The sequence below is a fragment of the Lithobates pipiens genome, unplaced genomic scaffold (assembly GCF_037356315.1).
Source record: "Lithobates pipiens isolate NorthernLeopardFrog02 unplaced genomic scaffold, aLitPip1_a1.2 Scaffold_1, whole genome shotgun sequence".
NCBI lineage: Eukaryota > Metazoa > Chordata > Amphibia > Anura > Ranidae > Lithobates > Lithobates pipiens.
This window is the reverse complement of record NW_027507685.1, coordinates 233284544-233299221: the sequence shown is the minus strand read 5'-3', so window position 1 is coordinate 233299221 and position 14678 is coordinate 233284544. Positions and strand designations below refer to the sequence as shown.

At 44.7% G+C, this 14678-nt stretch overlaps 1 protein-coding gene across 1 annotated transcript in view; it reads left to right on the top strand.

The window, feature by feature from the left end:
- Positions 1–12680, top strand: part of LOC143984713 (RLA class II histocompatibility antigen, DP alpha-1 chain-like) — a 76275-nt gene extending 63595 nt beyond the window's left edge. Inside the window, exons 3-5 of the mRNA XM_077484660.1 lie at positions 1301–1576; positions 11384–11537; positions 12399–12680. Of these exons, the coding sequence (XP_077340786.1) occupies positions 1301–1576; positions 11384–11529 (422 nt within the window). The 3' untranslated portion in view covers positions 11530–11537; positions 12399–12680. The remainder of the gene's footprint in view (positions 1–1300; positions 1577–11383; positions 11538–12398) is intronic.
- Positions 12681–14678: the final 1998 nt, after the last annotated feature.

Genomic DNA, 14678 nt, shown 5'->3' with positions numbered 1-14678 from the left:
TTCAACCTTATTTGTAAGGGCCGTTTGGTCCGTCCCACATACTGCAACCCACATGGGCACTGCAGCATGTAAACGTCACCCTTTGTGGAACAAGTAATGCAGGGTTTAATAGCGCGTTCCTTTCGTGTTACCGTAGAAGTGAACACGGTAGTACGTCATATATTGAGAGAGCAAACCCTACATTTTCCACACCTATAGTATCCAGTTAATTGGTCAAAAAAGCCCTTCCCCATCTTGGGCGGATAAATTGGGTTGGGAGCCAGTTGGTGTCACAAAGAAGGGACACCCCTAAAAATAACTCTAGGCCTGGCCGGTAAAATGTTCCCCAACACAGTATCCCCGTAACAATGTGCCAATATTTCTCCACCAGATGTTTTACACTCCTATGTTGTAAGGAATAAGTGGTGACAAAAGGAACATTCTCTCGAAAATCAACATTATTTCTCGGGCCTCTTTCACTCAATAAATCAGCTCTATCAAGATTGAGGACACCCTCCAAAGTACAGGCCAGAAACTCCCGTTCATATCCTTTTTCTAGAAATCTGGACGTAAGAACACCTGCCTGAGTGCAGAATTCCCCTGGGTCCAAGCAGTTACGCCTCAGGCGCATATATTGGCTCTTGGGGACTGCTCTGAGCCAGGGGGCATGATGACAGCTATCTGTGGGGATAAAAGAATTCCTGTCCGTCTCCTTGAAGTAGGTAGACGTCACAAAAACCTCATCCTTCACCGAGATGTTCAGGTCAAGAAAATTAATTCTGTCCTGACTCATCTCCTAGTTCAGGTGAATACCCCTCTGATTATTGTTGAGGGATTGCAAAAAGTTAGAAAGGTCACACAAATTACCCTCCCAGAGGAGGAGGATGTCATCTATGTATCTTGCCCACAGGACCAACTGTGGGACCTCCTGGGCATAGATGACATTCTCCTCCCACCTGGCCATAAACAAATTGGCCAGGCTCGGGGAAAATTTGGCCCCCATAGCAACTTCCCTAACTTGTCTATAGAATTGTTGGTTAAACCAAAAATAGTTATGGGAAGCTGCAAATCTAAGTAAAGTCATAAGAAAACCTATTTTGTTCCTCACTGTGAATTTTTTTATATCTAGAAAAAAAATGTTTTGCTTTTCTATTTTAAACGGAATTGGTTGTTTTACATATATCTGCCAGTAACTCAGATGCTAGTTTTGAGTGTACAGGCCACCAAACAATAAAGCAAAATGCAGGAGACTGTAAAACCATATACAGTATAGAAGAAACCCATAGTTTGGGACATAATATTCTGTTCTTCTTCCCTGCAGTTCCTCCTGAAGTTCATGTATTTCCCGAAGACCCTGTGATTTTGGGTGCGCCTAATATTCTGATCTGTCTGGGCACTAAGTTCTTTCCACCTGTGATCAAGATGAGCTGGCAGAAGAACAGTGTGCCTGTGACAGAAGGAGTGTCAGAGACAGACTTCTACCCCGCACCAGATGGATCATTCAGCAAGTTCCTGTACTTAAGTACCATCCCACTGGAGGGAGAAGTGTACACCTGTTCTCTGGAACATGCTGGAAAGACGAAGAACACTTTCTGGCGTAAGTAGTGGTCACGTAGGTAAAAATCTGATCACTCATTTAAATTTTGATTACAGAATGTGCACAATGCTATAGATGTCATGTTACTGAGCATGTATACATGGGTGCCTGTTATATGAAGAAATTTATTGTACATGATGTATTTTATTTTTTCAGCTCAATCATTGTTAGATATTTTTGTTTTAACAAAAAGTTTTATTATAGAACTTTATAACATCAGACAGAAAAACACAAAAAACTTCCACCATGGATTCAGAGAAAAGTTTACAAAGGTTGTCACAGAAAGTTAGGTATAAAGTCAGTGTATAAATGTATGTATAGAAGCCTTAAAGAATACGTTCACGTTTGGGAACATGTAACCTCTTCCCTCTCCTGTGGCCAATCCCCTCCTCCCTATGACAATGGGCTGGGGATCTTCTCCCCATGCCAGCTGTCACTATTTGGAAAGAGACCAGCCGCGAGGGGCTTTGTCCACATGACCGTGTCATTCATTCACAGAGTCCTGTGGGTGAATGAATCATAAGTTCAGACAGCCTTTGCAGTTGATGGCTTGTAGTTCTTAATGAACTACCAGGGTGCTGTTAAGCGATCTAGGTAGTTCATTGATGCTTCCCGTCCTGTAATTGCATTGCACCTGCAATCTGCTGATCATGGATGCAATGCGTTCCAGGCTCCTACAAAAACAATAGTAATTGCATATTTTGTTTACCTGCAAAAAAGGTGCATTTATTGTTTTTTACAAAGGTGAACTTATCACTTAACTACTTGCCAACCGCCCACAGCACATTTACTGGCATGTACAGGGCATCACCCCCCCACAACCCCTCTGTCCGCTGGATGCTTGGGGACCGGTGATCATGTGATCAAAATGTGGCGTACACGGGGGTATTCGATTTTTCGTGGGCAATTTATTGGGGTAATAGCTGGTGTTCTGGTGTTGGCGCTTCAATCATCCCGGCACCATGGTTGTTATGGTGTCAGGATGATTGAAGCGCATTATTTCTTATATTACATCGTATTATAAATTAAATAGTTCAACTCACCATAATGCAGAATCAGTGGGAGTCTTGAGTGTGTCCCTTGCCACATCACCTGCTACCAGATGCAGCTTGTCACTTTCCACATCGCCAGCCACCAGATGAGGAATATCACTTGACATGTCCCCTGCCATCAGATGTGGATTGTAACTTGCCACATCATCTGCCACCAGATGAGGAATGCCATTTGCCACGCTGCCTGCCACCAGATGAGAAATGCCATGCTGCCTGCCGCCAGATGATGAATGCCACTTGTCACATCATCTGCCACCATATGAGGAATGTCACTTGCCATGTCCCCTGCCACCAGATGTGGCTTGTCATTTGCCACGTCACCTGACACCAGATGAGGAATATCACTTGCCACGCTGCCTGTCACCAGATGAGGAATGTCACTTGCCATGTTGCCTGCTACCAGATGTGGATTGTCACTTGCCATGCTGCCTGCCACCAGATGAGGAATGCCACTTGCCATGCTGCCTGCCACCAGATGTTGATTGTCACTTGCCATGCTGCCTGCCACCAGATGAGGAATGTCACTTGCCACGCTGCCTGCCAGCAGATGAGGAATACCACTTGCCACGCTGCCTGCCACCAGATGAGGAATGCCACTTGCCACGCTGCCTGCCTGCCATCAGATGAGGAATGTCACTTGCCATGCTGCCTGCCACCAGATGAGCAATGCCACTTGCCAGGCTGCCTGCCATCAGAATTGCAATGCCACTTGCCATGCTGCCTGCCATTAGATGAGGAATGTCACTTGCCATGCTGCCCGTCACCAGATGAGGAATGTCACTTGCCATGCTGCCTGCCATCAGATGAGGAATGTCACTTGCCATGCTGCCTGCCACCAGATGAGCAATGCCACTTGCCAGGCTGCCTACCATCAGAATTGCAATGCCACTTGCCATGCTGCCTGCCACCAGATGAGGAATGTCACTTGCCATGCTGCCCGTCACCAGATGAGGAATGTCACTTGCCATGCTGCCTGCCATCAGATGAGGAATGTCACTTGCCATGCTGCCTGCCACCAGATGAGCAATGCCACTTGCCACACTGCCTGCCACCAGAATTGCAATGCCACTTGCCATGCTGCCTGCCATCAGATTCGGAATGTCACTTGCCATGCTGCCTGCCACCAGATGAGGAATGTCACTTGCCACGCTGCCTGCCAGCAGATGAGGAATGGCACTTTCCACGCTGCCTGCCACCAGAAGGGAAATGCCACTTGCCACGCTGCCTGGCATCAGATTTAGAATGCCACTTGCCACGCTGCCTGCCACCAGATGAGCAATGCCACTTGCCACGCTGCCTGCCATCGGAATTGCAATGCCACTTGCCATGCTGCCTGCCATCATAATTGCAATGCCACTTGCCATGCTGCCTGCCACTAGATGAGGAATGCCATTTTCCACGCTGCTGCCACCAGATGAGGAATGCCACTTGCCATGTCACCTGGCAGTGCCAGCAGATGTGGATTGTCACTGCATTGGTGGCACTGGTTCATTTAGCACAGAGGCAGCTTGTGTGCAGCTGTCGTCCTTGAGTGAGGGCAGGAAAGCGGTAATGGGCGAGCAGTGAGAGATGATGTCATCTCTCTGCTCCCTACCGCACCACTGACATTCCGCACACTGTGAGGACGGAAGAACAGTGTATTTTAGGTGGGCGGAGAGAGATGATGTAATCTTTGCTCACCAACCCACTTCTCTCATCTGCCTGCCTCTCTGATCCACCGGGCTCTCTCATCCGCCCGCCTGCCTTGCAATGTCATGCCACCCGCCACAGAGACGCTACGGGTTTGTAGGGGGCCACGGCCTGGTGGTTGGAGACCCCTGGCTTAACCCATTCATGCAATTCAAAGCATTGTCGGTACAATGAAGACAAAGAAAAAAATCCTAGATCAGAGTATTACATAGTAACAGATCAGATTACTATAGTAACATTGAACTACTCTGATAAAAGTTTTAAAAAAGTTGAATAAAAAAATATATATTTTTTTTTTGTATGTTTCTATGTCCTTGCAGAGAGAGAAAAAAAGTGTGTGTAAAAACAAAACAAAAAAAATATTTTTTAAAGAATTACCTAGATCAAGGTTTGATCTAAGCCAGTGCCAGGGTTAGTGTTTGGGTCAGGGTCAAAGGTCAAGTTCAAAGGTCAGGGTCAGTATTTCTTGGACAGGATTTATTTTTAATTAGTATCAGTGTCGGTGTGTTGTAGGTAAGATAAAAAAGCAACATGCACACTACTGTTTCTGGGCTGTATTATGGATACAAACAACTAATATACACATATACATTGGTGGTAGGTTATGGTGGGACCAAGAAATATACAGCTAAATTTAGGGGAACAAAAATACTATTTTGGGCCAGTTTTCCTTTGATAATAAAAAAAGAAAATCAGGAGATATCAATTACATTCTACCACCAAATTAAAGCACAATTTTGTTCTGAAAAAACGCAGTAAAATCCACCTGGATGCACAAAGTGATGATATGTGCAGTTTTACTAACAGATGTCAAAGTTGTAAAATTGAGCTTAGGCATTAAGATTTGTTTTACCCTTAGGTATGAATGGGGTTAACAATCTTTAGTAATCATACAATGTGTTACAAATGGACTTAATCCCTTGACCAGCCGAAGTTGTGTGTTAAAAATAGAACACCTAGTCTCAGAACTTGTAATGACATTTATCACACTGGTACAGTATTTATTATCAGAATATTCAGGAAAAACTGCATTGAAATAATATACATCCAATTTGCTCAGTCAAGCATATATGGCAAACAGACAACACTGGAAGTCTCAAGAGAAGCAGCCCTGCAAGACATTACCCTCTACAAATCTGCCCTTCTCAAATACCTACCTCTTTCAACACTCACACCAAAACCCTCTCATCCAAACCTTGTCAACTCTTTTCTAACCTTAATTCCTTACTTCATTCCCCACTGTCCTCACCCACCAACTTACTTACCGCTCAACAGATTGCCAACCATTTCAAAAGCAAAATCGACACCATTCGCAAGTAAATATCCAGCATTCAACTTCCTCCCTTACCCAACACATCAGGTCCAACACCACACTCAATACTCTACTCCTTCTGACCAGTTACTACCGATTAAGTTGATAAACTCCTCTCCATGGCCCACCTTACCACCTGTCCCCTGGACTCTGTCCCCTCACAATTACTGCGTCCACCTACCCACTCTATCCTAAACTCCCTAACCCACATCTTCAACCTCTCCCTCTCCTCCGGCACCTTTCCCTCCCTGCTCAAACATGCACTGGTTACCCCCATACTTAAAAAACCCTCACTAGACCCCACCTGTTTTAATAACTTAAGACCCATCGCCCTGCTCCCATTTGCCTCCAAGCTCATCGAGCGCCTTGTCCATGACCGAATGAGTCGCTACCTCACGGACAACAACTTTCACGACACCCTACAGTCCGGCTTACATCCACAACATTCTACTTAAACTGCCCAACTAAAACTCACCAATAACCTACTAAAGGTTACTATGACCTGCTAAAACCAATGGCCATTACTCCATACTCATACTTTAAGCCCTTGTACACACGGTCGGACATTCCGACAACAAAATCCGTTGGATTTTGTCAGAAACTGGTGTTGCATACACACAGTCGGACAAAGTTGTCGGGAAATCCGATCATTCAGAACGTGATGACGTAATTTAGTTACGACGGGACTACGTTCAGGCTAGTAGCCAATAGCTTTGGTCTAGGAATTTGATCTGAGCATGCGTGGCACTTTGTCCGATCGGAATTCTCTACAAATGATCGGACAAAGTCCGATCGGATCATGTTGTCGGAAAATTTTATAGCCCAGCTCTAAAACTTTGTCGGTCGGATATTCAGATGAAAACAGTCCGATGGAGCCTGCACACGGTCGGATTATCCGACAACACGGTCCGATCGGACATTTTCTGTCTGAATGTCTGACCATGTGTACAAGGGCTTAGACATCTCTGCTGCCTTTGACACAGTTGACCACCTGCTACTCCTCAGCAAACTACACTCCCTTGGCCTCTGTGATTCTGCTTTATCCTGGTTCTCTTTCTACCTATGTCACTTACAACTCCATCTCCTCTACTCCTCTTCCTCTCTCTGTTGAGGTACCCCAAGACTCTGTCCTTGGGCTCCTCCTATTCTCGCTCTATACCTCTTCCTTGGGCCAGTTGATAACCTCCCATGGCTTCCAATACCACCTCTATGCCGATGGCACACAGATCTATCTCTCCACTCCTCAACTCACCCCCTCGATCTCCTCACGGATCTCAAACTTACCTAATGACATCTCGGTATGGATGTAACACCACTTTCACAAACTCAATCTTTCTAAAACCGTGCTTGTAATATTTCCTCCTTCCCGGTCCCACCCTCCCCCCCCCCATGACCATTAAGATCAACAGCACAGCACAACCATTGGCCTTTCTTTCTCTCGGACCCAGCCCAGGGAGAGTGTCGCCCTGCTGTGCATTCTGGGAGAGGGTATTTAAGGTACATCACATCACGTGCTTCTGGGATCCGGTCCAGAAGAGATTTTTTCTGTCTGTTCGGTCCTGGTCCTCCTGACCAGCCCCCATGGCCCTCCTGGCATGGCGTGCGGATCCATGCAATTCCAAGCCTCGGGACTGGATAACCTGAGGCGAAGCAACTACAGGGACAGGCCTGAATGGATATGAGGCCATAATGATTCAAAGGTGGTCTGGGGCCTTCTCATTTAACCACTTTCAGACCGGACCATTTTGCTGGCTTAAGACCAGACCACTTTTTGAGATTCTGCACTGTGTCGCTTTAACTGACAATTGCGTGGTCATGTGACATGGCTCCCAAACAAAATTGACGTCCTTTTTTTCCCACAAATAGAGCTTTTTTTTGGTGGCATTTGATCACCTCTGCGGTTTTTATTTTTTGCTCTATAAACAAAAAAAGAGCGTCAATTTTGAAAAAAACGCATTATTTTTCTATAATAAATATCCCCAAAATTATATAAAAAACATTTTATTTTCCTCAGTTTAGGCCGATACGTATTCCTCTACATATTTTTGGTAAAAAAAAAAAAAAAAAAAACGCAATAAGCGATTATTGATTGGTTTGCGCAAAATTGATAGCGTTTACAAAATAGGGGATAGTTTTATGCCATTTTTATTCATCTTTTTTTACTAGTAATGGCGGCGACCAGCGATTTTTTTTATTTTTTTTTATTGTGATTGCGACATTATGGCGGACACATCGGACATTTTTGACACATTTTTGGGACCATTGTCATTTATACAGCAATCAGTGCTATACAAATGCACTGATTTCTGTGTAAATGACACTGGCAGTAAAGGGGTTAACCAGGGGGTGGCAGTGTAGGGGTTAAGTGTGTCCTGGGGGCGTGTTATTAACTGTGGGGGGCGTGGCTGTGTGTTAGTGAACACTTATCTCTGCTCCAATCACAGGGAGCAGAGATTAATGTCACTTGTTGCTAGGCAGAACAGGGAGATGCTGTTTACTTCCGCATTTCCCCGTTCAGCTTCCCCGTGAGATGATCGCGGCACCGCGGCATTCTTAAAGGGACGTACCTGTACGTCCATATGTCTGTCCGTGCCATTCTGCCAACGTACATAATGGTGCGCCGGTCGGGATGTGGCTAGGGAGAGGCACAGCAACTGGAGGAGCATCCAGGGGAGGACTCTTCGGGAGAAGGCCATGCGTAAGGCTGGTTTCTCAGAAGGAGCGTGGAGGCTCAGTTGAAGGACACTATGTGGATCTACACTCATACGGTATCGCCGGACTGACAGAGAAACTGGTACCGTATTATAGTTCTCCAATTTGTCTACGTCCCTCAGTTACATCCAAGTCAGTGGCAGAGACTTTTTCTTTTCAAGTGTTCTACATCTAAGTCAGTGGCAGAGACTTTGCTTTACTTAACACCTTACCGGCTGCTAGGCCTCGTGAGAGGAGGTCTATCCGGTGGTTGTAAGAATGCAATTGTGAAATGGTAATTCTCTGGATTGCTATTGTGAGAGACTTCCTATTTTTGAAGTTCCAAAAGTACCTGAACTTTCTTCTTAACCCTCTTCTTAACCCTCTACACTTCATTAAGAAATTGTGTTATCTTTTAAATAAATATCCCAAAACGAGGATCCAGTGTCAGTTTCTGCAATTCTTTGGGCCATCTATCACGGGAAACCCCTAGTCACAGACGAGGTCAAGAAGGTAATGGTAAGCCCAATAAAACCAGCAAGTCCTTTGAGGGTCAGTGCTACACTAGGCAAAATGCCTTGGGCAGGCTGTGTGAAACATTAATGACCACTGCAAATTATGGGTGTGGCCAAATTATGTTACCAGTTGAAGGATCTTAATGGTGTATGGTTAAATAAAACCTGTGGATACTTTGCTCTGGGTCACACGTGTGTAACACAGAGTCCAGGGGTCAGGAGTAAGCAACACACATATTGAAGAAATCAGCTGTAAGTAAGTCACAGACTTGACCTTGGAAGGCCAAGGTCTGAGCAAAGCTTAAAGTGGTTGTAAACCTCAGACATGAAATATGAACAGAGCATATCCCTCTATAGTATGTACTTGTCTCAATCCAGAGCACTAATGGTGACAGGGGAGGGAGCTCCAGCAGATTGACAGCCTCAGCTCTGTTCATGTGTGCTGTGTGAAGGGGGGTCTGTCTAGTCCCGCCAATCAGCTCTCAGAGTTACTGGTAGTTAAGGATACTTGCGCCCTCCTGCTCCTTATCAACCAGCCATTTACACAGTTTGTTAAGGACGCCAGCTATCTCATAAAACATGTTGTTTTAGTAGCATTGTTTTGTGAATGCCAAAGACATTCTTTAACCACTTGCTTACTGGGCACTTAAACCCCCCTCAGTCCCAGACCAATTTTCAGCTTTCAGCGCTGATGCACTTTGAATGACAATTGCGCGGGCATACAACACTGTACCCAAATGAAATTTTTATCATTTTTTTCCCACAAATAGAGCTTTCTTTTGGTGGTATTTAGTTACAGCTCAGAGTGTGATTTTTTGCTAAACAAACAAAAAAAATGCAAAAAAAAAAAAAAAAATCATGTTTTAATAGTTTGTTATAAAATTTTGCAAACGGGTCATTTTTCTCCTTCATTGAAGTGCGCTGATTAGGCGGCACTGATAGGCTGCACTGGTGGGCACTGATGGGCTGCATTGGTGGGCACTGATAGGCATAGTTAAGGCGGCACTAATAGGCACAGATAAGGCAGCACCGATGGGCACAGATAAGGCGGCACTGATGGGCAAAGATGGGCACAGATAAGATGGCACAGATGGGTGGCACGGATGGGTGGCACGGATGGGCACTGATAGGTACCACTGATAGATGGGACTGATGGGCACTGATAGGTGGCTCTGATAGGTGGCACTGCTGGGCACTGATGGGCGGCACTGCTGGGCACTGGTAGATGACACTGATGGGCACGGATATGTGGCACTGGGGTGCAGCACCTTTGAGGCAGATTGTGGGCAATGCTGGGTGGCACTGTGGGTGGCACTGCTGGGTGGCACTATGGGCACTGACGGGGGGCACTTTTATTAAATGTGGCACTGCAGGGGGCAGGTGGGCACTGGCAGGGGGCAGGTGGGCACTAGCAGGGCTGGCCGAGATCGGGACTGATGTCCCGATCAGGGCCGCCGGTGATCGGCTTTTTTTTTTTCTCCTCGCGCTGTCAGCGCGAGGAGGAATAATAGCCGATTACCGGCTCCGTTATATCACATGATCAGCTGTCATTGGCTGACAGCTGATCACGTGATAAGGGGTCGGGATCGACCCCTTGCACGGATCGGTGATCAGGCGAGTCTCATGGACTCGCCGATCACAGAGCGCGCCGTGCGCCCCCCTATTGACGTCGTCCCGCAAAAGGAGATCCGCGCTGTAGCCGTCATTTGGCTATAGCGCGGATCTCAAGTGGTTAAAAGCACTGAGTGGTAGTTTACCACATTTCTTAAGGCGGTAGATATCGCTTTCTGAATGGAGTCCATAGTTATTTACTGTTGCAGGTCTATTTTTCATTTATCATTTTAATAAAAATATTGCATGTACCATGGGCATTGCCATGTGTGAGGTGTGGGGATTGGTGGTATGTCTGTTCTGTGGCCTTGGATAGACTTCTTATGCCCCGTACACACGAGAGGGATTAAGTCTGACAGACTTCCGACGGAGTTCTGGCGGAGTTCCGACAGAGTTCTGACGGACTTTTCGACCGAACGGACTTGGCCACACACCATCACACCAAACTCCGACGGAGTCGAACGTGATGACGTACGACTGGATTCGACGTAGGAAGTTCATAGACAGTAGCCAATAGCTGCCCTAGCGTCGGTTTTAGTCCGTCGGAGTAGCACACACACGAGCGAATTTTTCGAAGGGACCGGGTCCGGCGGAGTTCCGTCGGGAAAATTTGAAGCATGCTTCATTTCTAAAGTCCGTCAGACTTTAGCGGAGCTAAAGTCCGTTGCAGCCCACACACGATCGGATAGTCTGACGGACTCAGCCCGTCGGACTTTGGATGTCGAAAAGTCCGCTCGTGTGTACGGGGCATTAGAGGTTCCACAGCACTTTAAAAGGATCTGATATTGAACAAAGGATATATCCAAGCACCTCTCAATGTATATGTTGTATAGGATTAGATTACCATACATGATTTTTATTTGTATAGCTTTAGAACCCATATTTTAGATTAGTGTTTAAACTTGTAAAACCTGTTTGTTGTGTTCCTTTATGACAGACCCTGAGATATCCAAGCCGATTTCTGAGGCCACAGAGAATGTGATCTGCGGTCTGGGTCTGCTTTTTGGAATGTGTGGTGTCATCGCTGCAATTGTGCTGATCTGTAAAGGAATGAAGAGTATGAATCAAGGAAGAGAGCACTAACTCTCCAGGTATGATATTTTTACTTTTATTGCTGTCTGTGAACTCTGTTCTTGTTGTTCTAAATTTTCTTTTGATTCATATTTTAGTGACAGTTCGTCAAAAGGACAAATAAATAAGGAAGAATTGCACAAACAAGTACACATTAGCATTAGGAACCTGACATTAGTTCTAACCATTCCCCATTCTAATGCCCCGTACACACGAGCGGAATTTCCGTCTGAAAAATCCAACCGTCAAGAACACGGTGACGTACAACACAACGACAAGCTGAGAAAATGAAGTTCAATGCTTCCGAGCATGCGTTGAATTGTTTCCGAACATGCATAGGAATTTTGCATGTTGAAATTGGTACAGGCGATCGGAATTTCCAATCAGAACTTTTTCCAACCGAAAAATTGTGAATACACCCTCAATCTTGCTGGCTGGAATTCGATCAGCAAAAGTCCGATGGAGCGTACACACTGTCGTATTTTCCGACCAAAAGCTCGCATCGGTCTTTTGCTGGCCGAATTTCTGATCGTGTGTACGCAGCATTAGTCATCTGCTGACATTTGGTGTTTGGCAACCATCCTTTGCCACGCAAGAGATATTTTGTATATTACTGTTGGAGCAATGGGAACTCATAAACTGTATATTTTCTCACTGGCAGACGCTTTTCTGAAGATGTGTGATGTGGTCAATTGAATACAAATAATTTTGATTGAATTCTGTAATTTTCTCAAGTAATGTTTTTTTTGTCATAGTGTAGTTAACTTTACTATGTTGAAACTATCGAAATAAAATGGAAAAAGGAGAAGGGGAAAGATAAGATTAAGATCTAATTTTATAACACAGTAAAAAAATAAATGTAAATTTTTTTTATTTTATAGGTTTTGTCATCACTCTTTGATGCTTCCGAGCTGTTCTCATATTTGAAGTTTTCAAAATGCTAATTGAAATGCTGGATGAAGAAATAAGCATTATAGGAGATCATCTGATACTGAAGAGTCAGCACACTGCACTTTCTCTCAATTCAAAGCTTTCAGTACCATAATCTTAATCCCTTGCTTTAAAAAGAACAGAAATAATTGTACTAAACATTTTACTATCTGCAGTTCTAAATTACAGCTTTTGTAATTTCCCCCTTGAAAATAAAAGAGAAGAAAAGAGGAGCATTGATTGGTGCAGATTATATTCCACAATATATAAAAAAAATATATATATGATAAAATGGTGGGTGAAATCATGATTTTTATATATTGAGGCTGATGACCCATGTAGATGTTTTTTAACAGTACACAATGAGGTTGAATTATTGAAGTAGTAATTAACACATGAATTGTCCTACCATTTGAAAAGCAAATTCCTGTATAATTATTTCATCTGCACATGATTTTTGAGTGAAGATTTTCAACTCTTTTGATAAAGCAGCCTCACTGCTGTTCATATTCATACTCATACGGCTCAAAACATGTTTACATGCAACAGCAGTTGGTGTGAGACCATCAGGACCTACAAATTTTTTTTAACTCGCTCATCACTAAAACATAAAATAGCTCTCAGAGCCTAGCTTCAAAACCTTGGGGCTTGAAATGTTTTGCTGAAATGAACGGCTTGGCACACATTTCAGCATATACCAAACACTGAGTGAATCTGTGCTCACCTGAAAGTCAACATTCAGGCCACACTAAGCCATTTCAATTAAGTATCTAAATTTCTAGAGGAACTTCCCTTTAGTTTTGGCTTCAGTTCCTGACAGAGCCCTGTGACATGTCTGCACACATGAGGGTAGATTGCCTGCACATGCACAAACATACACAGCTTTGGACTTCCATACTAGCCCAGTCTTTGTGCATGCACAGGAAATCCCATGCGTGAACAGATATGCCACAGGGCTCTTCCGGGATCCAAAGCACGCACAGAATTTAGGGAGGCAAATGTCATTCTTGCTTAGGTGATAAATACGGAAGTAAGAACTCTGAGTGAGAAATTTTTTTTCAAAGAATATCCAAATGTGTGAGCTGGAGGGGTTAGAAGGCAGGGGAGAATAAATGGTAATTTAGGGTGAAGGTCTGCTTTAAGAACAAACATTTATTTATGCAACTTTCAGGTCCTTAGATGTTGTGGTTGCATTCCTTTTTTTCTTTCATGCTTTTGTGTCAATTATTTTCACCTGGTGATCCTGCAAGATCTACTATATCTACAGAGATGCAGCATTGTCACCCTAGGGCAGGAAGTACGTATTTGCCCTCTTTCTGATTTTTTATTTTTTTGCATATTTGTCACATTTAAAATGACTCAGATCTTCAAACAAATTTTATTATTACACAAAGATAACACGAGGAAATGCAAAATGCAGTTTCATTTATTAAGGCAAAAAAGCTGTCCAAACCTGCCTTGTTTTTGTGTGAAAAAGTAATTGCGCCCTAAACCTAATAACTGGTTGTGCCACCCTTGGCGGCAACAACTGCAATCAAGCGTTTGCGATAACTGGCATTAAGTCTTTCACATTGCTGTGAAGAAATTTTGGCCCACTTTTCTTTGAAGAATTGTTTTAATTTAGCCACATTGGAGGGTTCTCCAGCATGAACGGCCCGTGTAAGCGAAACAGCATCTCAATTGGATTTAAGTCCTGGCTTTGACTAGATCACTCCAAAACCTAAATTTTGCTTTGTTTGAAACATTTGAGGTGGACTTGTTGTTGTGTTTCGGATCACTGTCCTGCTGCATAACCCAAGTGCACTTGAGCTTAAAGCGGAGGTCTACCCTAAAGTGGAGCTTCCGCTCATTGGAACCCTCCCCCCCTCCGGCGCCACAATTGGCACCTTTCAGGGGGAGGGGGGTGCAGGTACCTGTATAGTACAGTTATCTGCACCCACTTCCGGCATAGATATCTGCAGAATATACGCCCCTTTCCGCAGATATCTACGCCCCTTTCCGAAGGTCCCCCCGCTGTCTGCTGGGAAACACACGGATCCCAGAGACAGCGAGACCATCCTTATTGCGCAGCGCGATTCGCGCATGCGCAGTAGGGAACCGGGAAATGAAGCCGCAAGGCTCCACTTCCTGATTCCCATAGCCAAGATGGCAGCGGCAGCACCCGAGAGACGATCGAGAGATTTGCTTCGGGTGCCGACATCGCGGGCGCGCTGGGCGGGTAAGTGTCATTA